The 23,918-nt window shown below is 39.1% G+C and overlaps 1 protein-coding gene across 1 annotated transcript in view; it reads left to right on the top strand.

The window, feature by feature from the left end:
- The first annotated feature begins 2,431 nt into the window (after window positions 1-2,431).
- Window positions 2,432-23,918, top strand: part of agmo (alkylglycerol monooxygenase) — a 55,830-nt gene continuing 34,343 nt past the window's right edge. Inside the window, exons 1-3 of the mRNA XM_062422307.1 lie at window positions 2,432-2,811; window positions 10,263-10,393; window positions 11,514-11,665. Of these exons, the coding sequence (XP_062278291.1) occupies window positions 2,692-2,811; window positions 10,263-10,393; window positions 11,514-11,665 (403 nt within the window). The 5' untranslated portion in view covers window positions 2,432-2,691. The remainder of the gene's footprint in view (window positions 2,812-10,262; window positions 10,394-11,513; window positions 11,666-23,918) is intronic.

The raw sequence follows: 23,918 nt of genomic DNA, 5'->3' as shown, positions 1-23,918 counted from the left end.
CTACTGTATAAAATGTACATTACGATGTAATTGAGTTATTGATCAAATCAAGTGCCAGCAACTCAAATTTGCCTAGCTAATATAAATGATCTGTAAATAATCCTCCGTATTTTCTTACCTTAACAGTAATACACTATAATAAACACTGACAATTCGTAAGTCAACACTTTTCTGCCTGGAGATGACATTTTGTAAAAATCTGAAACCTGAAATAAGTTTTTATTAAATCTTTTTCAGGGACAGTTGCAAATCGAATAAAATTTAACCAGTGGTAAAATAAGAGATTTCTTATGAATTTCTTTCCATCCATATCAATGCAGGGTGATGTATGCATGTGTGCTCAGTGAAGTGAAGCTGAAATGAATTAAACATTGCAAGGAGTGAAGAAAGCTGTGATGGGGGTGCATGCTAAATTCACCTTTGCCTCGGGGCAGGGTCGGGACTCCTGCCAAGACTCTGAGAGAGAACCCGCAAAGGATCGGATTCTGTTACAAAATCCAGTTGAAAATAATTTCATGACTTGATCTCATCTTTCACCACATTGTGATTGTGCATTCTAATTTGTTGAAGAGGCAACTCACACGGCATGTGAGGTTTTCTGATTTTTTTCTTTTCCCCCCAAAAGCAACCCACAGGATGAATGTGATCCAGTTTTATTTTACACTGCAGCTGTAATTCAGAGCAAATTATTCACAAGTATGGAGGACACCCACCTCTTCCACTGAGCCTTAATAATCGACACTGGGCAGAGTATCAACAATATCAGCTCAGTTACCACTGACTATAAACTTACTCAAATATGACTCTAAGTCACAGCACACACCAAATATGGTTTTGCTACTTTACCCCTTGAAGGCAAAAGTCAAACACACTGCACTGATGGTTCCCAGTCAATTTAAAAGTTTGACAGAGATTTCCGATCAGGCATCACAAATAGGCATCAAAAAGCAGAACAAAGAATATACACACACAAACACATGAATCACTCGGATGGTTGTGATGTGATGATTGACATGCCTCTATGTAAAGGACAAAAATATTTTTTAAAAAACATTAAGAAAAATACAAGACCATATTAGATATAATAATGACTGCAACTAATGAAAATGCCTGTAAAAATGTCATGAAATGATTAATTTTCTCATAATTTTCTCATAAATCACCCTGAAAAAACAATTATCATGAAGACTACTATATATAGAAAACATTATAAATAATAAAAGAATAAAAAATAACTACAAAAGTAGAGAATAATTTGTTAACGCTCTGTTTGATATGTGTATTTAAATGCTCCTGCTTTAATTTGACTCCTGAGTCAGTAGATAAGCAGACAGGAAAGAAGGGAAGCGTGAGGGTCATGACATGCAACAAGGGTCTCAAGCCAGAGTCAAACCAGGGGAATTGCGGTTATGTGGTATGCACTGTAACCACTCGGGTACCGGCGAGCTGCGTGCCATCATAAATCTACTGAGTGCTCTAACAGGTGACACCATTCTCTAATCCTGACCTAACGTACCTTTAAACTCCACATGACCACTTGAATCCCAACCCTCGCCCAAGTAAAGAGCAGATACTCAGCTGTGTAACCAACGGACATTTTACATTTTATATATCATTTTTAAAAATGACAAACAATAAACTAATAGAATAATTTCAGTAACTTTTACAGATTTAATAATTTCAAATAAATATATATGTAAATGAATATATCATATATAAATAAATAATTTTCTTGGTAGTTAGTTTACACTATACAATAAACCACTATAAACTGCATAGCTGCTTGTCTCTCCGACCTGTCTTCGTCTTTACTAATCACTGTCTAATAAAGGCAAAAATGCCAACATTTAAAAATAAATAAATAAATAAATAAATAAATAAACAAATAAATGAAGGACTTGATTTGATGCATTTCCACCACCAGAATTTGTGGAGAGGGCTTCATAATCTTAAAGTTGTGAAATAAAATATCATGATAATAATGATAATAATAATAATAATAATAATTATAAAAACAACAATAATAATACTTATTATCATTATATATTATTTTAAGTTTCTGGTCAAAATGAGAAAAAATAAAGCTATGGGGGGGTGGAAAGGGGCCAATAAGGGAACTTTTCATTATAATAATCCTGCTCCGGCCATGTTTAGTGGGCTCCTTTATACTTTTTTGGAACTAAAGCAAGTTTAGCATTTAAATAGTTTTAAAGATGAACACTACAACACAAGCACAGACAGATAGTTTATGACACTGAATAGATGGATAACGCGACTTTTAGCCTGCAAGGAAACTCGGCACTGTGCACATAACTACGGCATTCCTGAACAGCAGGCGACATGGACTGCTGCCAAAAGCAGAAACTCTCGCGATATAAAGAGGCCAACGCGACACCTAAAAGTATCACCCTGACCAAAGGTACACCCGCCGTTAAGTGAACGATTAGAAGGTAAATAGTCTCAGTAACAGTATCCTGCAGCCGCTTTAACTTGTCACGGACTTGGTTTCCTGTGTGTGAGAAGTTTGCTCATCTGCTGGCACGCTCTCCATTTTGCAACTGACCTACTTAAACTTGCTACAGAAGAAAAACAACAGTGTTTAACGTGGAAGAAGAAAAACAAAAGAAGGGTGGGGGGATACGGTTCAGAGGCACTTCCCCAGTCTACCTGTGCAGGTAACACGTTGTCGCCATGGCTGCAGCTGTGGAGCTCAGCTCGGTGTCCACGGGGATCCGGGCATTGTTTTGCATGCTCACACCAAATGAATCATCGTTTGAGAAAGTGGAAGATGTTCCTCAGTATGTGCAGCAGGTGGGTGCAGACTGTCTCGATCACATTTCATATATGTGTGATGGTTTGTTGTGTGATGTTAAATCAGTTCCCCCTCTCTCTTCCTCTCTCTCTTACTCTGACTGTCTGGGACACCTCAGGTGACCTTTAGTTGTGGAAGAAGAACGTTGCTATAGTAAAAGTAATAATAGACTTACATCATTAGAAAATATACATTTACAACACACAAGTCAAACAATAAATAATATTAAGAATGCTCAGTGTCAGGGTGGTCTTAAAATGGACACCCCCTCCCAGAAAGTCATGAATAAATGCCCAAAATTGGAGATGGGCCGCAACTAAGGATTATTTTCATTATAAATTAATTTGTATGTAGTTTTCCCAATTAATTGCTTAGTCTTCTAGTTTATAAAATATGAATACATGTTCCCCAAAGCCAAAGATGCAACCTCAGAAGTCCAAATTCCAAAGATATTCAGTTCATGATCATAAAAAAACAGATAATATTCACATTTAAGAAGCTGGAACCAAATTTTTTTTCCTTGTACATGATTCAAAGCAACTGATAAAGTAGTTGGTGGTAGATTTGTGTCTATTGACTAAATGATTAATTGACTAAACTATTATTTTCAGTATCAAATGTCAAAACTCATCATTGTTTCCCAGAGCCCGAAGTGATGTCTCAAATTGCTTATTTTGTCAGACCAACAGCCTAAAACTGAAAGATATTAAGATTAAATTTGCATAAAAAAGCGAAAAAGCTGCAAATCCTGCCATTACATAGTTGATGATGAACTTTCCGGTGACAGATTAATCAATTATTCAACAATTGTTTTCAGTGCAATTTGTTTGTACTCTCCGATTAAATGTTTACTCTCTTCCCTTTTCATTTAGTTTATAACCTGGTTTCCTCTCCAAAGGTCATAGGATGTAGTTTAAAGGTAACTATATAATCAGGCCAAAAAAGGTCAGTTTATCCAGAGAAACAGTTCAGCAGGTCTCAGAAGTGGTCCAATGGGCTTTTTAAACTTTCTGTGATCTGGTGTCATCATTACTAGCTTTATGTAGTAGCATATGCTGTAACTAATTATTATTATTTTTTATTATCAATGAATCTGATGTTTATTTGCTTGATTAATTGTTTGGTATTTCTTAGAGAATAGTGAAGAGTGCTTGTCCCTAGTTCTCAGTGTGACGTCTTCAAGTGACTTGTTTAGTTTAGTTTAGTTTAGATGTTTTTGCATGGAAAATTAAAAACAACAATCATAATTAATAATTAAATCACTCAATTGGACTGTTCTCCGCCTGTTGAATATGTATTATCATCACACATCTGTCCCAAATATATGGGCTAGTAGGGGCCCTCTAACCTACCAGTACGTTCAGGAGGCTGTTAACACCCATTTATTTCAGTGAGCCAATGTTATTGGAGCCCAGTAGGCGCAGAAGGTTTGTAATCAGGTATCAGGTTCAACAATAAAGGCAAATAAAATACAATGTCAGGCTAGTAAATATAGCAACTTACTTGCCCGATTGAGCAAGTGGTAAAAAATAAATAAATGAATAAAATAAAATGTTTAAACCATAAATGATGCTCTTGTTGTCTGGCACACAGCATAGCCCCCTCCCCTCATACTCATCTGATAATATTGGCACACATTATTGGCCAATCAAGAATTGAGTAGGCTCATAGCCTGATGTCTGAAACAAAGATCTCTCAGGATTATATGAGCTCTTGTCAGATAGAGGAATCAGAGGAGCATGTCATGTTTCACTCATGAGAACAGGAAACATTTAAGATCAAATTCACGAAGCTTGGAGTGGAAGAAATAAACTTAAAAAATGTTCATCGAGTTAGGGAGTCTATTCCATTATATGAAAGAAACTGGGCTTAAAAGTGCTCCCAGCAGTGTTCAGCGTAATATAGAGGATGGGTCATAACATTTTTGATATCTGACACTGTCTTGTTCTGTTTTATTTACTTAAATAAAGATTAAATCTGACAAATAACCTAAGTATCTATTTTTATTTATTTATTTAAAATATTGTTTTTGGGCTTTTTGCCTTTATTTTGATAGTAGGTGTCAGCGAGGCCGACAGGAAACAGGGAGAGAGAGCGGGATGAATGACCTGCAGCAAAGGTCCGTTGCTTGAATCAAACCAGGGACGCTGCTATTATGTGGCATGCGCAGCTCAACACTCAGCTACCAAGGTGCTATGATTTGCTGTTATTTGATAACCGCTAATAAACGGGGCTAAACCACGGTGCTGTCACGTGACTCTCAAGTCTCTTTCTGTGTAAACAAAGAAAATGGCTGTCTTTACTTTCTCAGTGGAAAATTGAATGTTCAGTGAATGTTCATGTTTAGTTTGTCAATTATTACAGACACTCTTTAGGTCTTTCTATTGTTGCTATGATGGTTGCTATGTACAGTCAACCAGGTGTCATTGCAATTAATGAAATAGTCATGACATTTAATCTGTAGTTTCAACCCATACTCATGGTAGTTTGTGAAATACTCACAGGATTTAATCTATAGATTCGTTCACGTGAACACTCGACACGACTTTCAAACCAATGTATTTTAATTGGAAGTACGTTTTGCACCTGCACCACGTTTTTTTTTTCTATCAGTCGAGACTCAGGAATGTATTGTATTGTTATTTCTCATTTGTTCCTCATTTTTTAATTATAATAGTCTGTGTCAGTTCAGTGGGCAGACAGGAGGATCCGCTGGCTTGTTTGGTGCAGAACTCTATTCAGAAATGTTGAGATTTCATATTTCTTCTCACATAAAACATGATAAAACCTGACAGACCCACTGAATGTAACAGGTTAATAACTAATGCAGGGGTATTATAACGTTTTTTTGAATCGTTGAATGTTTTGAGTAATTTGGGCTTGCTAACATTAGCAGCTTTGTTTCCAGGCATGATGCACCAGCTGGTTTTGTTCAATTTCATAGAGAGGTTCCCTGATTAACTTTCAGACAGCTCCGTAGATACAGCTTTACAAGATGGTTTATGTATTTTTCTCAGTAACATTGGTGGTAGCAGATGCAGTGATAGCAGATGCTAACAGGCTGAACTAACAGTGTGTCCATGGTGTGGTATTAGTAGCATTTCATCAACTGCCATGAGACTGGATTGAGCATTTATAACCCTAACCCTAACCATCATAGCAATGTTAGAAATTCCATAATAATTAACAAACTAAACAACATATACATTTTCTGATGATTATTTTTCACTAGAAATGTTACCAATATACATTTTAATGCTTAAACTATCTTAAAATAAGGCATTTCTCACTGACAGTAAAAGGAATGGCTGCTATTATTTTTTTTAAATTTTTTATGCAGAAAGAAACTTGCACAAAGCACAAATGCCTGAAAGGAGGCCTTCCCTGCCTACTGGGCTCCATTAACATTGGCTCGCTGAAATAAATGGGTGTTAACAGCCTCCTGAACCAGTAGGCCCCTACTAGCCCATATGTTTAGGACAGATGTGTGATGATAACATGTCTTCAATAAGCTGATAACAGTCAGATCAGGTGATCATATTACATGCTGGGGAATTTTAGCACTAGTAATGCCCAAGTTTTGCTACAGATACCAGAACAAAACTTTTTTTTTTTTCATACCATACTCTGAGGAATGTAAACATATAGAGATTTTTTTTCTCAATGAACGAAAGAAGCCAAATGTCTCAAATGTAAAATGTGGCGTAAACACAAGCAGCTGTTCAAGAGCTTTACCTCTATTAAATGCAGTGCACACAGTCTACATCTGTGATTTAAATCAGTAAATATCTGACTCAGAAAAAGCAAACAAGAATAGGACTCTGAGCACATATTTAGTCATTCAATCAGCCTTCAATACATTCAATACTGTGTGCTAAGTACACATTTCAGTCAAACAAAAGTTCTGCTTGTGAATGAAAATGCAGTTATGCTGGTGCGTTTAAGTAACTTGTTACTAAAGTCATGAGATAATTGTAGTGGCGCAAGACCTCAAAACTATTAAGTACAATACTTAAGTGAATCTAAAAAGTTTGGGGTTTCCTTCATGGCCTGCTGTCACTTTATAGTGTCTGAATTGCCTTTTATTATGGCAAATGTCTGGTGCAGGTTTAACAGCACATGTTTGTTATGAGGGTTTATGGGGCACATCAGGGAGGAGAACAATTACCCTCACAGCAGGAGTCCTTATAATCCACTACCAAACGTGATTAAACAAATTTGTTATTGCTGCAGGGCTTGATGGTGATAAAAGTTTGCACAGGCGTGTGTGAGCAGTTTGTGACTCAGCACTGTTTACACTCAGTGATGTGTCATTAATTATTCTGCACAACTGTTATTCTCTGATCCCAACAGGCCAGATTAATTACACAAAACAAAACACAATCTTCTAATTTTGGAGTTGTTTTGACTTATGGGTTTTGTGGGTTGTTGCCAGGTCTCGCAGCTATCCAGTGATTTTGAAAGGAAACATACAATTTTTTAGACAGTGGGGATAAAAGTGTATTGTCAGCCTGCATGTTTTCAGCCAACATAAGTCATCTGTGACCTTATTAAAAAAAAAAAAGGCAGTTTGGGAAAATGCACACATCTGGTCCACAAATGTCATGTTCCATGTAAATTCAGAAAAAAATAAATTAAATTATTAGAAGCCACAACAAACAGTCCACAAAGGATGTGAGTTAGCTTCAGTGTAAAATTGGGTTTCTTTTAGTGTGATTTTGAGTTTATTTGTGAAAAGACTTCATTTTAGTGCAAGCAAGATCAAAAAGGGACTTTGAAATATCTCACTGAAACAGAAGAAAAGCAACGATGGTGGGAAATTACATCAAAATTCAACAATGGAAAAAGGAGCAAAAAAAGAAATGAAGGAAAAAAGAAGCTTTTTTTCCCCTCTGTTTTCTTTTTTTTTGCACAGCATGAGAACCAACTTGACCTGCTGAATAATTTTGTCCTGAGCTGTCAAGAATGCAGGGCTGCAGAGGTAAAACTATCTGCTAGACAGGAGAGAAAAAAAGGAGGGAAGGTTTTAGGCCGGTGTCCAGAATGATAATCTCTCTCTCAGCGGGGTTGGAGGAGGTCTGCCTGCGCTGCGAGCCCATTTGTTAGCTGCAGCTCTGCAGTCTGCTGCCAGATGTTGGAGCGTTGCGTGTGATCGCTGGTCCCTTGAGGTGCTCTTGCCTCTTGCTTGTGCACACACACACACACACACTCACTCACACACACATTGCACACCTGCATGCACAAGTGTGAGCATTCACATGTGGAAATGCACACACATGTATGCACGCTCACTCTCACTTCCATCCACACATGAATACAAACACACACACACACACACACACACACACACTTCCTCCCTCCCCACCTGCAGATGTGCTCCTCTGTGGTCTCGTCACACCCTTCATTCCTCGCTCTTGGCGGGGCCATGTGTCCCGGTTACGACTGCAGTCACTTGGTCAATGAGTGCCTTCAAGCTAAAGCTAACCAGCAGGGCTGACACGCCGCTCAAGTCACAGTCGTGACCCGTTTGCTAACCCCGTCCCTCACTAATTTGTTCCATGTTTGACAAACCTATTAAGAGGTTATTACATGTTTCCAGCACAGTTAGAAAACAGAGGCATGGACTGTTTGGTTAGTGCTCACCATTTGTTTTGTCACGACTAGTAACAAAATGTAATCCATTCTTTTAAAACTGTAAGAAAGTATAATTTTAAGTGTTAATTTTTGTTGGTCCTATTAAAAGGAAATTCTTGTGGCATGTCGTGCAAAAACCAGCTGCTAATTGAAATGAAAAACATCTTTGTGTGTGTTGACAGACCACACATATGTGAGCCATATATCACTGCAGCATACGTGTGAAACTGGTGTTTGTTATTTTTAGGGTGCCAACAACTTTCATCATCGATTAATCTACATATTATTTTGTGGATTAATCAATTTCATTTATTGCTTTGTCTTTAAAATGTCAGCAAATAATGAACATGCCTGTTGTAATTTCCCAGAGTCAGAAGTGATGTTTACTATCATGTATGGCAAAGAGAAGCATTAAATTATCACATTCGAGATGTAAAAGTAGCAAATATTTAGGTTAAAAAAACGATTATATGATTATCAAAGCAGTTGCTGTTTAGGTTTCTGTTTATCGACTAATGAATTGATCCTAGTTACCAGTAAAATTACCAAATAAAATCATCCCCAGAACTGGTGGGAACCAGTGGTTACTGCCTTACTGGGAAATGCTGCCTCAAAATGTGCTGCGGCTTGAAGGTCTTGTAAAACATTTATCCTTTATTGTTGTACCCACTTTGAAACTAAGCCTCAAGAACTGTTGATTTGCAGCATTAAAGTTCAAATTCTCACACATGCAGCTGAATTGCAAAGTGGCAATTGGCAAAAGAGATTTTGCACATAAGCCTGTCTATAAAACAAAACATGCAAAGAGAAGGTAGCTACAACACCTGAGGTGCATTTAATTAAGAAACGTCCAATCATGAGCTTAAAATGCTTCAACTTCAAATCAAATACTCCACTCTGATGAAACCTTAAAATACATTCAGCAGTTTAAATCAGTTTACCTTAGATAAAGAGTAGCTAAGTGTTGGATCATTTTCCAGCCAAATGCGTCGAGAAAGCAATCTGAATTTGCAAATTCTGATTCACACCTCCGACTGGCTTCTTCTCAGTAGCAACAGCAGCTGAGGCTCATGGGTATTGTAGTATTAAGAGCCATCTACTGTTTCAAACTGGAAGAAAAAACCTAGGGGCGGTGGATAATATAGGCTAGAGGAGACTAAGCCTTTACTGCTGGCTGTTGTGAACCCTACATTGCGTAATGGTAGAGTTATAATAATGAAAATGTCTGTGTCAGCAGTTCAGCAGTTACAAGACAGCAACATGTTATGTAGCCCCTGAAGATAGCGACAACCTGACCAGCAATATAAATGACCTATTCATTCTTGAAAGATCAGCTAGCTAAAGGTCAGCTTGTTAGACCAACTAACTTAATGATTTTGTCAGTGGATGTCAAAATGTATTTCTGTTAGTTTCTTCTTCCCTTAATCCTTGGTTAATTTTACTTGGCTTTAGCCTGACATTGGCAAAAAAATTCAGTTTTGGTTTGTTAGCTCCAGTCACCAATGTTTAACTCAACTAATGAGGTGATTTCCACCTTCAGAGCAGATGTATCGTTGACAAATGCTCTCCAGTCTGCCAGTAAATTGTGGCTTTAGTCCTGCTGCTCCAGTCTCGCACAGTGAAACAAACATCACGGATCACAAGACATGAAAGCCCAGAAAGCCTTTAGCTCATCTGCCAAAACAAATATTCATGCTCTACACAACTGCTAAAAGCAACAGTGGACTTGAAACCATCTTGTTTTCTCAGTTTGTAACAGTGCTGAATCATGATTCCCTCTCTGTGTGTGTGTGTCTGTGTTTGTGTGTGTGTGCAGGCCACTCCTTTCTTTATAGGGCTGATGGTGCTGGAGCTGGTGGTGGGCGTGCTGAAGACAGGAGGCTCTGTGGTCAAGATTGGTGATGGACTCACCTCCATAAGTGCTGGGATGGTCTCCAGACTCCCGATGTGAGTGTCATGGGTCATACTGTATGATATAACAGGATTATAGTGCTGCATGTTTAACCAGGGAAAAAAAACTGTTATCTCTCTTCATTACTGGACATTTTCAACACTATGCATATTGTCTTATATTTGTGTTAGTCATGGATAAAGTGCCACATTTTGATGGGAAGGGGCATGTTCATTAAAGTCCCCCTCCACTCAAAAAGGTGGAGATTTGTGCAGAATGATGTATGTGCAAAGTTTAGGGGAAGTTTTTCTGTGCTCACCTTAAATCTCAGCTTAACATGTATACCTACGAGCATGATTAGTGACATCACAACTAGTTTGGAGCCAATCGTGGTCCGGTATGCAACATACACAAAGTTAATGTGGAAACTTGAAGCCTCCAGTGCTCATAGTCTGAATGAGTGGATTTTTCAGTGAAGTAGGAAACATATTCCGTCCAGCAGTTAATCTTCTAAAATTAAAATAGTTATGTATTTATAGATTATGGATTTTTACACAGGGTAGATATTTTAAGGATTTTAAAGAGGTAATTGAACTTTTCTTTATGGAAAAAGCCACAGACACACATGATTATCTCACTTAGTTTTATATATTTTACAACATGCCTGGAGGGGCTCTTTAAGGTGAAAATGTGACGTGAGCAACAAGGATTCACAGAAGATCATCATTACCCCTAAAAACCACATGCAGTGGATTTTTGGGATTGTAAAGACCACAAAAGATTCAAGGGTTGTATCCTAAAAAAATGGTTAAAAAAAGGCAAAATCTCTTGCTGCACTGCTGTCATCCACAGACGTCGCTTTTTGAAATGGAAAACAGCTAAAAAGATTGACAGGGCATCTCGCCAATGTGGTCTCATGACTACGTTTGACAATCCTTGATGCTTGGAGCTTTGAATTTTGATATTTGATCCTATATACTGTGTATAAAGGAACAAATAGGTGCCATACAATATCCATGTGGAGTTTTTGTTAGAGATTCACACATGAAGCAAGACCAACAGTGTTTTTGTGTCTGCACAATATGGACACATGAACTCCATACTGTACAACACATGCACTGTAACATATTGTGTATACTGTGATACTGACATTGACCTCTGACCGCTCTGCTTCAGGTTGTTTATGAGGGGCTGTGAGCTGGCCGGTTACGTGTATGTGTGGGACCGGTATCGCCTGGTGGAGCTGCCCTGGGACTCTGCCTGGACCTGGTGGTTGACCTTCCTGGGAGTGGACTTCTGCTACTACTGGGTCCACCGCTTTGCTCACGGTACCAAAACCAGACTCACAATGATGTCCACAGCTCACTTAAAAAAAAATGGATTCAGAGCTATGGAGCGTAGCTTATTAAAACTTTTTTTTTTCTTCTGCAATATTCATCTTTATTTTTTTGGCAGTCGTTTTGTTGCTAAGCACTGCTGTGTGGTTTCTGCACACTGTGTATTACATAATAGCAAGAATGCACTACATTGATTATTTTTTAAGTGAAAGCATAGAAAGCGTGCACAGGAGAACATTTTTTTTAACATAATTGTCAAAAGCGCTCACCTCACTCTGGGCTTAAAAGGTGGATGCAAGAACTTTGAAGTTTGCTCGTTTGCAGTGCACGGCAGCTGTGGTTTTCATGGTGGTTAAAATGGATTTGAATATTAACCACTTTTCAAACTATGCCTGTAGCATAATTCTTTTATACCCTGACCATATGTTTCAAAACCAAGTCATACTTTCCTAAAAATATGCTTAAGTCTTATTCTTCATGCTCAAAGATAACAACATTATTGGTTAGTAGTTCTGAAACAGTTATCAGTATTGCTGCCTCAACATTGAGCTTCATAACATTCAAACTCCAAAAATAATGATGGAGCATGTAGTGTTGTGTTTGTGTTCATAGTATAATGAATGTTAGATTACTTTGCAAATATCATCCAGTTGTGAAAACATATTAAACTTCACTACCCAACTACCTAACAAACTCCCCTTTCACGTATCCCTTAGATAATACTAACATAAAACTACAAAGTTTTTAGCTGCCATCTACAGTATTTGCCATCACTGCAGGGAGGAGTCATGAAGATAGCACACACATCATGCTTTCCTGGATGCTGCAGAGGAAGCAATTATTTTTGAGTTACATCCAGCTGGTTTAGAGCTGTGCAGATGTTAGAGGCCGTGGTCTCCCGAGGGCTGTGGTCTTAACCCGAAGCTGTCACAGCAACAAGCTGTATATAGTCATGGCTCTGAAGCAGCAATGTCTTGCAGCATCACTATAAAAAACAGGCATAAAAAATATATACCGGATACAGTATTTCTACAGTAGTGTAGTGGCTGGACATCGTTAAAAAACTCCAGCTCTTTCCATGTGTGTTTGCTCACTGATGCACGTGCCAGATGCTCTGCTGCCACACAGCACACCGGAAGAGAGGTATTTATTTGTGGCCTGAACTGGTGTTTATTTGTGTCAGTGGCACTTAAAGCTTCCCGCCGTCTAGTCCGCATAGTTTTGGATGAAAGTGCACTGCCGCTGTGTTGATGTTGAATCTGGCTAAACAGAAGCTTGTGTTTTTAAACCGTCTGCCGCAGCTCGCCAAGAACTGCCCGACATGATTTTGAGGGAACTGAGAACATTGCCTCAGGACTGTTTTGGTAGAGTTTGACACTGGTGGTCATTTTTACTAAGTCGCACCAATATGCTTTTAACACGCACTGGGGGTATTTTTAGTTTCCACTAACACGGAATAGGATATGTGGAGCGATATTATTGTCATATTTGTGTTTGTGTGTGTGTATGTTGGCACTTTCTTCGTAAATCACTCTGGTCAGCTTGATGAATGTCAACTGTTGATGAAGTGGTGCAAGTTCATCAGATTTGATCTTTAGCATATTCAGTGTTTCTAAAAACTGCCATATAAGGCTAAATTAGAGAGGCGGTCATATGGCAGTCACAGAGATATTATAGGAGAGGATATTATTGCCTACATAAGGTGAAGTTACGCTGATGATGATACTGGACAGAGATCCTTAGCAGCTGTATACACTAACTACTGAAGTGTAGAAGCTGCTGTGCCAAAATATGCTAATAAAAATCATAAAATCTGAAAAATCTCTCAGTAAATTGGCAGCCACGATGATGATAATATGGTGAACAGAATATTATTTTTGCATTAAGTTTGTTTTTAGTTATTTTAGTTGATTTTGGTATTATATTTAAACTCCAAAATCATTCATATTAACACATGCTTCTTTATGTGTAAGACGTGAATATCTAGCTGTTCATGACTCGTGCGACAGGTCTGGACCACTCGTAAATTGAATTCGTACCTAAGAGAAAATTCAAAGTAGAAAATTGATGAATGCCACAGATTTTCTCAAATCATTCATATGTGCATCTGGAACAAATCTGTTTGTATGAATGGTTCTTGCACGAGGCCCATTTCTTGAGTAAATAAAGGTTGAAAGTTTATATCGGATGTATTGGTCACAGTTCAAGCCAATGATATCCACAGCTGAGTTGGCAAATAAAACCTGGAATGTTGCCATGGCAGCAAACTGGCGTGCATCATGCTTTGTAATCTATAATTGGAAGAATATCAAGTTAACCCTCAGTGTCCCTAAACTGACTGTGAATCATGTAAACAAAGCTCCAGACTTGTGTTGATTATTTAGGACAGTGGTTCCCCAACTTTTTTCACATCACGTACTCTAAACTGATTTAAATTAGACCACGGACCCACATGTGATTTGATTTGGTCCCAGGGTCCCCCATCTGAACAGATGTTTGCTTTTAGATGTTTTATTACAGAAATTATATGAAACAAATGACTGAAATAGTCACACATTCTGTCATTGTGTTACCTATAAATGGAATTATAGTGAAAATAAATGATTCCCTTTTTTGCTGTGGACCCTCTGGAACTGCTTCAAGGACCCTTTGGGGACCTCGGACCTCACTTTGGAAACCACTGATCTAGGAAACCAGGTTGATGTTTGCAGGGTTGATGACCCATCTGCGTGATCGTACTTTTTTTCAATATGGTAATCTGTGTGCTGAGTGATATTCAGTGAAACCTGAAAGGAGAATTTTATGAAGAGTGCTCCTGCTGTTGCCCTCATGGTCTGTCGATTCAGAGCGATGACGCCCGCAGTATCACATAACTGCTCGGTTTATTCGGTCGGAATTCTTTTATTTTTGAACTGCAGAATCATTTTTATGTCTCGAAGAAAAGAAAAAAAAAACTTTCCACTTACTCTCATTTCCTCTTCTTCCAGCCTGTTTGGGTTGTTATTATGGAACATTGTGGGGTCGCAGATAATTGTCTGGTGCTGAGCAGCCGCAGCGCTCGCTCAGGATATAAGCTTTTCCCCTTGTTACCAAGGGGAAGCAGCTCTCTCTGACCGCAGGACAGGGCCAGCACGGTCCTCGCTCCTCACTCTGGTCAGCTGGGGTCATCTCGGTCAACCAGAGTTTGACCTCCGGCTCTTTTCAGAGCAAAGTTCAAACAAAACAATCCTAAATGTGGGATGGAAGTTGCCTATAATGAAACACAAAAGAATGAGGAAGATGTAGGTTGTGGGTAAAGTGTTTTTCAGCATGAAGAATACAATTTAATGAGTTTCAAATTGTCATGTAACAATGCTTTAGGAGCGCTGGCTTGTTTTATTGCGCTCATACCTTGGAACAGTTTTACAATCTGTCCAATTTATGCCTCAAAACAGCAGGAACGCTACAGCCATAATCCTATTGTGTCACAACATATGAGCTATAAATCTTAGTATTGCGTAATAAGGGAGAGACTACAATAGAAAACTGCAAAAAAAAGAAGAAAAAAAAGGCAAGAGTGACATCCTCTTCTGGGAAATATGAGCTCCTCAGTGTAGAATATCATTTTCAGTTTAGCCAGTTTTATGGTCGTTTTTTCATAGTTTCCCTTTCATGACTTCCACATAAAAGGACAGCTCGAAGATAATTAAGTGGAAAGTACTTCGAGAGGCAGTCAGTCGTCTGTGCTGATGCCATCGTTACTGAGGAGACATTACTGCTCGGCCTCACTCCTGCCAGACGCTGTGATCTTGGAGATAGCAGTGGACTGAAAGGAAACTGTGCTGCAGGCATTTAGACTTGGATGGAATTCAGGTTTTCTCCATTGACAGAAATATTAGCAAAAGCATGTGACTACACTGTATTTGTGGCCTTTGCTTGGCATTTGGTTTGATTCTGCACAGACAAACTGCCTGTTGTTGAATTTTGAGTTGAGGCAAATCTGTTGTTTGAAACATTTGATTGACCTTTGTGCACACACAGACTTTCTATTTATCTTTACTCTTGATATCAATATTGTCAGTACAACTCTTATCACCAGTGCATGGTCCAATTGAAATACTCTAACTTTAGGTCTGCTGTCTGAATCGTATTGTTTTATTTGTTGCACTCTTTGTGGTTTTATTTTGCTTTTGAAGAAGAAAAAGAAAGATTTATGTTGCTGACAGATTGCCAGAAAGAGTCACTCCTCTAATATCTGAAATAATATGACCCTCGCTTGAGATTCGACCACTGGTTTATGTATTAACAGCCACTGAAGCCACTTTTTTATAAACACATTGCTTCAGTAACCTGCTGACTGACAAGAATAGAAAAATAATTCCAATTCACTCCACATTGTGTCCCCTGCTTTTTCCCCTCCGGCCTTCATTCACCCTCTGACAGACTATATGTGTTCATAACTTTTCTATTCTGAACCAGCCTGGAACCAGATGGCTTTGGGTGACTGGGAGGCCGGCTTGGTTCGGATGCGGCCATGTTGTTGACAGGCCTGTTGATTCTGTTTATTCTAACCTTATATCGCAATTGCCACTAATAGCAGCTCTGCTCTCAGGCAGCATCTATATCCAGGCATGCCAGCCAGGCTGAAGCCATTAATCAGCCAGTCAGCTGTCCATACTTTGATTATATGTGAGGTAATGGAGTTACGCTGCAGATGTCTCACCACACCACAGTTGCTGCTGATCTGTGTTACACTTATAGCTCAGAAACATCAGAGCATCACTTTAAGGTCTTGTGCAATGGTAATATGATGTATTTATTGCTGATGAATGACAGTGAGGGAATCAGATTAAGAGTAAAGCAATCAGTTGGTGCAGGAAAGAAAGACAGTTTGATCTGATAGGGCAGAAAATTGGTGAAGCTTCCACTGAAGATGTATTATTTTCTAAGAAGCAACAGATTTTCCAGGGTGTTCCCATTTAATGGAAACTTCCAATCAGAGAAGCGAGATAGTGTGTGCACACCCATAGTTTAAGGTCAGTTGCAAGACAACAAATGAAATGAAGGAAAACCACACTGGATTATAGCTCCAAAAGTCTTTTTATTTCTGACTAAATAACATTTTAACCTCGTCAGAACTACAGCAAGACATATATAGACACCAATTTAGTCATCATCATGCTGACGTTTTCTGGCAACAGTCGGTACCTGATCATGATCAGCTCATTATCAATGCTTGATGAAAGTCACACAAAAAACAGTCACAACTCCCACAACAGTGTTTATCCAAAGAAAGTCACAAAAAAATTAATGAATAATTGATATTTGTTATTATTATTCAATACTTCAGAGCTCACTTCACTGTGCACTAGTGAGAGAAATGTCATGAAATCACAAAGCTGGTCTCACATCATACTATCAATGTGTTAAATCATTAAAGTAACCAGATTACTCAGAGAGACCAGGTTGGATGGGAACTAGCTGTTGCGCTCCCTGACCTTTTTTGTAATTTCTGTGTCAGAGCAGCCTGACTGTGCCGTGAGAGGAGGACATACCTCTGTGGAGCTTTTCACAGTGCAAAAGTGTCTCAGTGGTGAAAATGGACTAATTTACACTTCTGCTGGCTACTTGTTAGTTTCAGGTTTGGCTGGGACGCATCGCTCTGTGTCTGTCTTCAGTCTATCATCATACACATGTATATTTGTAAAAAGCTGATTAGAAACCCAGTTACATGTACACATGACAGAAAAATCTGCATTTTTCAGGAGAAATGTTCCTGGGTAAAACAGATTTCTTTAGCCCCCCACCCTGATTATAGAAACCAGGCTTCTTGTTTACATGACAGTTAAGAAATCAGCTTTCTGGAAAGCGCCAACTGTTGCTGTGAAAACAAACTCTATGAGATTACTGATGTTGAGAGCTCCAGTGGCTCAAGACAAGCTCAGTCAAAACATCCCACAATATGACTTCAGCTGTAATCCATGTTTATAAACCAGCCAATTAAAACACGACATGAAATGACACAGAAGACACTGGCGAGCTAACATAATATACTGCTACAATATTTATCTGCATGTATTTATCGCAAACCCAATTTTCAAAATCAACGTTTAACATTGACTTCTTTCCCCTCGCTGCAAGTTATTCAAGGTTTTTGTGAAACATAGATAGCCAAAGCCTGTATATTGTTTATTTCTTTAAACATATGAGCATGATGCTGATGGATGCTGTTAGTTGACAAGACGTTTTCGTCTATTTATATTGTAGTGCTACGATTCTCTAGACATTTATCACACAATAGCCTCAAAATGAATCCGTTACAGTCTGTTACAGATTGCAACCAAGACTTTGTTGGACTCATCTTACACAGTGTGACATGTAAGATTGTTTTATAGCAGTTTAAAGTTGTGAGCTTGGTCTCAGTTATTCTCCTCCTGCCATTAGTTGTCCTGCCCTCTCTAATCATTCCTTTCAAGATTATCACCTGCGATGCCCGTTTGACCTGCAAATCCTCATTGTTTCATGTGTTACCTTTGGTCCTGACTGAGTTGAGTAAAGACTCATCATCAACTGTCAACGTGAAATGTCTTGTCTGATCCCCAAACAGATAATGTTTAAAATGTTAAAAAACAAGTGTTAAGTGTTTGCCATGAGCAACATGTATTCTTATCACATAGAATGAGTTTCTCACATCCACCAGCGAGAGAGAGAGAGAGAGACAGAGAGAGAGAGAGACAGCTGTGTTTCAGAATTAAACTATTTACATGTTATTATTAATGTGGTTAAAGTGTGATAGCAGTGAAATGTTCAAATGTTTCCACACCGCAAAGGGATTAGTTAGAGATGAAAATCCAGTGGAAACAGTTAGTCATTTGGACAATATGGAAAAGTAATAATGTGATGGTCAGATAGGTAGGTAGTGTGAAGTGACAACATACTTCATTTATTTTTTGCCAGACTAGCTTACAGCATTATTCATTTTTTTGTGGTTATGTTTGTACGCTGGTAGCACTTGGTTCACATTAATTGTGATCTTGGTTCAACACAAAAAAAACCCTCTGCAGTGAGTTGAAGCACTAGACATGACGTGTTTAACATTTGCAAACCTCAGTCCCCTCGGTGTCAAGGTGCTGCGTCTCGTGTGTGTGCACCATCCACCCAGACCTCCTCCCTCCAACTTCAGTGCAGCTACATAAATGTAGCACTTCATTCATTTGAATCAACATCTGTGAACATAATCCAGGCAGCAATTACGTTTGTTAATGCACACTTTGGAAAATAATGTAGAAGTTTGTTGTATTATGGGACGTGAATGTTGGTTGGTAACGTCATTGCTGCCCATTTCAAATGTCTTTCACTATTTAATTCACAAATTGTCAGATTTTCTTTAGTTAGTTCTGTAGTTTTTGTTTTGCTCATTTACAGGCAATATAAAAGCTCATGAAAACATGTGCTGAGAGGAGGTTTGTAAAAACTGTGTAGATGGATCAAGGTAACTAAAGAAAAAAGCACATTGCTACAAAAATCAGAGTAGAAAAAAGGTATATTGACAGACATTTTAATAAATAGTTTACACATGCAATATATTTTTGCATTGGTAGCACCTTATCCTGTATATCTGTTTGCTGATGTGTCCGCACCCCTCCCAGCTCCTGTAGCCCCGCAGACAGCAGCAGTTGTTAAGACAAACAGATGTGCTCAGCAGATCAGCACTCCTCTGCTCTCCTCCGCTGTCCTCCGCCCCCCGAGGAGACCTAGCCGACATGGATGTTATTGTTTAAAGAGGAGCTCCTCCTGGCTGTATAGCAGGGTGGGGGGGGTTACCCTGCCCCTGGGCGGCCGGGGCTCCATAAATCTTCACTGTGACGGCGAGTTCCTGGCCTGGTGCGAGTTGCGGGGCCGACAAAAGAATCCGGGCTCCCGCTTGGTTTGCTGGTTCTGCTGGTATGGTTTGGTCAGGATGTGGGGGTCTCGCTCACTGCAGTAGAAGAGACCAAGTGAAAGGCCTCATGGGAGGCAGAGATAACATCAGCAGTGATCTATAGGTCACTGTGATCTCACCCTCTGTCTGATGTGTGCGATGAAAGAGAGAGAGAGGGACTGTCTACTAAGAGAAAGAAAAACTGGTCTGATGGAACGTAGACATTACAAAGGGGTAACGTCCGTTGGGTCTGTATGTAGAGCATTCAAACAAAGTGCAGAAAAGAGGAGTGTGTTATGATCATCGAGAGCATCGCTGAGCTCAGCAGAGGCCACAGTCCGGCTGTCTGCTGCCCTCGTGTGCTCCCCTCGCTGCACAGACAGACTTCCGTCTGTCAACAGCGTTGACAGATGAGGAGATTATCACTGCTGACTCTGCTGATGGTCGACCTCACTGATTGGAGGGATGAGGTGTGAAAATGAAGGATGAATATGAGGGGTAGGACCTCACTTGTGGTTTGTTTGGCCTTTTTTTTTTTTTTGCCATTTTCCCATTATCAGTCACGATAACTTTTTACTCACATCTGTAGATGTGGTATATTTGTAGAGAGTCCAGTAGGGCAAGAAATTTAAGTCAAATGATCACAAACGTTGTAGGAAAATCCCCAGTTCAGTTTAATATTGTTTGATACCAACAAGATTTGCCAGATATTAAAACATCTTCCAAACTGTCTGATGTCTTGCCAAAAAAGCATAATGGCGTCAGCCTGGCTGGCATGCATAACAAGATTAAAACATAAGCTGTTACACGACCTGCAGAGACAGTTGTATTGATTAAAATGTGTAATGGACAGTTGAAAAACGTGGCTGAAACACCTCTGGTGTAGAAAAGACATTACAAAACTACTTTTATGTACTGTATGCAGTGTTATCTTGCACACATGTAGCTGCTAAGTGATACGCAGTTATGGTGCAAGTTACAGGTGTGAAATTATGCAGAAATTTGAAATTGAAGGTAACTCTTTGAAATATTTTTTACATTCTGCTTCTTAGCACTTGTTTCTTTGGTGTTTTTGTTGTGCACTTGTCAGTAAAACTGTTTTCTATTACACCTGTATCAGTATCTGATTATTTAAAGAACTATTTTAACATAAACATATTCTAACTTTGCTGTAAAACACATTATTTGTCAATTAACAATTATTTTTGTTATTGATGAATGTGCTGGCTATGTTTTCTGTCTTAATTTAGTCTATAAATGTCAACAAATAGTGAAAAAGCTCAATTGCATTACATTTTCAAATTGCTTGATTTTCCAACCAACAGTCCAAAACACAAAGATGTTTAATTTCCAATGATATGAAACAGAAAAAAACTGCAAATCTCCACATTTGAGCAGCTGTAGGCTTGATTGATTGTTGTTGATCCTGGGAGATTTTATCCTGGAAAGACCTATCGACCCTGGTTTCTATTAGCATCAAATACAAAATATTTCATGAACTGCCTACAGATTCAATCACAAACAGTTTGTAACAGGAAGTAGAGAGTGAAAACAATGAGAGTTCAGGATCTCAGTGAAGTAGAAAGAACAGAATTGGGATTATGATCAATTAAAAACAGAAGGTTAAAATAATATAATATATGAGAAAAGCCATTGTAGCCCATCCATAGGTTTTACACCCTGTTTGTGAGAGCTGTAAGTGGGCCTGACCATGGTAAGTGTGTATAGTTTAGTGTGTGTGACCGAGCTGTGTGGACAGCATGAAGTATGGCAGTGGCGTAAGGGAGTTGGCCGACTGTTCCACCGAGTCCGGCGCTGGCTGTTTGGGTTGGCACCCCATCCAACAGCCCTCCAATCCAAACACTGCAAGGCTGTTCACAGCCCATTACCCCTGTGATTGACGGGACAACCCACCAGTCACAGGGCTGCACATGAAGGAGGTCGCTCGCTAGTGCCAAGAGTTTGTCGCTGAGGGTGATGATTTAGGCAGCTGATTGATGTAAAAGGGTTTCGGAGGGTTTGAGTGATTAAAAACAATCGATTTGGATCCCATTCTACGCTGATTATTTTTCTTTTTGTCTAGTCATACTTTCCTTTTTATAGCAGCATTATTCAAGGTAGAGTTTGATCACTGGCACATGCAGGCCACTACTGGAGCTAAATTTATGGAGCTCAATAGGACTTTGGTTCTTGCGTTTATATGACTCCACTTATGTAAGCACGGCTCCTGACAGGGTCGAGGTGGACATAAACAGACTTTGTCAAAGTTGAACTCAGTCAGGTTACATGAATGATTATGACTTATAGGCCTTGATTACGTGTCATGATGTAATTCAACAGTATAACTTAAATTTGTAGAATATTACATCACCCTGGTGCCAGTCCTGCTCTGTTGTCAAATTTTCTCACTTACGTGGAATCAAACCATGCATATAGTTTTATTTTTCCAAGTTTTCTGCTGCCCACCCAATGCAACAGTGGTGATTAACTATCTAGATGAATTGATGAATTGCCATGAAATTCGAATTTCCTACAGTTATTTAAGGTCTCTGGCATAATCAGCAGGTCAAAGTTGTCACTTATCCAGCCAAACATTTCAACATTTACCAGATGGACTGGTACTTTAAGTAATTTGAGACATGCGTTCATTGTTAATGAAGGATGAATGCTAATTGGCTTTCGTGATCCCCTGACTGTTCATCTAGCGACACCAGCAGGTTGGCCTGCTAAACATCTGCATGTTACTGAGATGCCATTGTAGCTTTAAACTCTTTGTAGAGTCTTGATCAAGAGCTGCAAAGATTAGTCAATTAATCAGCAACTATTTTGATGATCAATTTGTTTTTGTTAAGTCTCTGATAAAAAATAAAAAAGGCCAAATGTTCATAGTTGCAGTTTATCACATGTGAGGATCTGAAACTTTTCTTTTTTTGCATTCTTTACATATTTTTGAGTCATTAAATCTTATCTTGTTGATCTGTGGGAAATTATAGTGAGCATTTTTCACTACATAATCAATCAATATATCAAGAGAATAACCTGCAGATTATTAGATAGTGAAAATAATTGTTATTTGCAGCCAAATCCAGTTTTTAAATGGTGTTCAGCAGAAATTATCTTATTTCCATTGTTTCAGGATGGCAGATATCTCACAACTTTGCTAAATTAAATTGAAACTATCTGCATGGCTAAATACCAATATAGGTAAGTAAGAATGTGTTTTCATAAAATGGATCAATGGCCCTATAAACTCTGTTTTTAGCCAGTTTAACCCATTGTTACAGGTGCATTTCACCAGTGAGCGTTAACTTAATTGTGCACTGACAAGTTGTACATTTCATGATTACAGTGGTTGACGCGGAGGTTAATGGATAGGGGGCGGGGGGCTCGCTGACACTCTTCTCTTCTCTTTCTCATTCTCTTCTGTGTCACATTTCCTCTCTGGTTCTGTTTTCATTCCCCTGCAGCTTTTCTTCAGATGCAAGCTAAAAGGTTCAATGTGGCTAATGCTATTAATAAGTCCTCTTTCCTCCTTCTGCTGTTAGTTTGGAGATTTATACAACGAGATCCATGCAGATATCAAACACATCTGAAATTTTGCTGGCTTCTCCCTGTGGAGCTTCTTATTTAGTTATTGAAATAAGAAGCCAATGCTAGTTCCAAGCTCTTTAGCTTAGCATCACTGTTGCTGTTCTTACTTACAGTGTAATACTGTCGAATGAATTTAGCAAACACCTCCATCACAGGTGTCCAGTTATACTGCCTGTTTACTTAAAGTTAATACACACCTTCCAGCCTTCCAGTGACTGTAGTATAATATTAGTTTAATAGACACCTGACAGCTGATGAGAAACCAGTATTTTCTGTGACTTAAGTGTCAAAACTGTCCATCACCTGATTAGCATGCACTCATCCTTGTTGAGAAATTGTGAGTTGAGGCTCTCTGGAGGCCAGATGGAAGTGCTGTCCTCAGCGTTTCTCCGCTCTTGCTGGGAACGCAGGCTCTGTGGCATTGGTTCTCACCATTAACAGGGCTTCCCTCCTGAATAGGCCCTGCCAAACTATGCAGTGTCCCGCCGAGTCCAGAGATGAGGACATGGGCTTGCAGTGAAGCCTAGCGGTTCCTACTTCCTATCAATGACAACGAGCATCAATCTTAGCCGCCCTTAGTCGTGGCCCCTGCCAAGCACGACTCCAGTGAGAAGAAGGAAAAAAAACTCAAAAAAGACTCAGGCTGCTGGAATTGAACAAAGGCTGGATTATCCTCTCAATATGTCTCTTAGCAGGACAGTTCATCTCTGAATCCCCCATGGTTCAGAGCGGAATAAACGTCATCATTTTTTG

This window comes from Scomber scombrus, chromosome 7 (genome assembly GCF_963691925.1).
Source record: "Scomber scombrus chromosome 7, fScoSco1.1, whole genome shotgun sequence".
Classification (NCBI taxonomy): Eukaryota; Metazoa; Chordata; class Actinopteri; order Scombriformes; family Scombridae; genus Scomber; species Scomber scombrus.
Note: the sequence above shows the minus strand (reverse complement) of the source record. Positions and strands in the feature narration are given on the sequence as shown.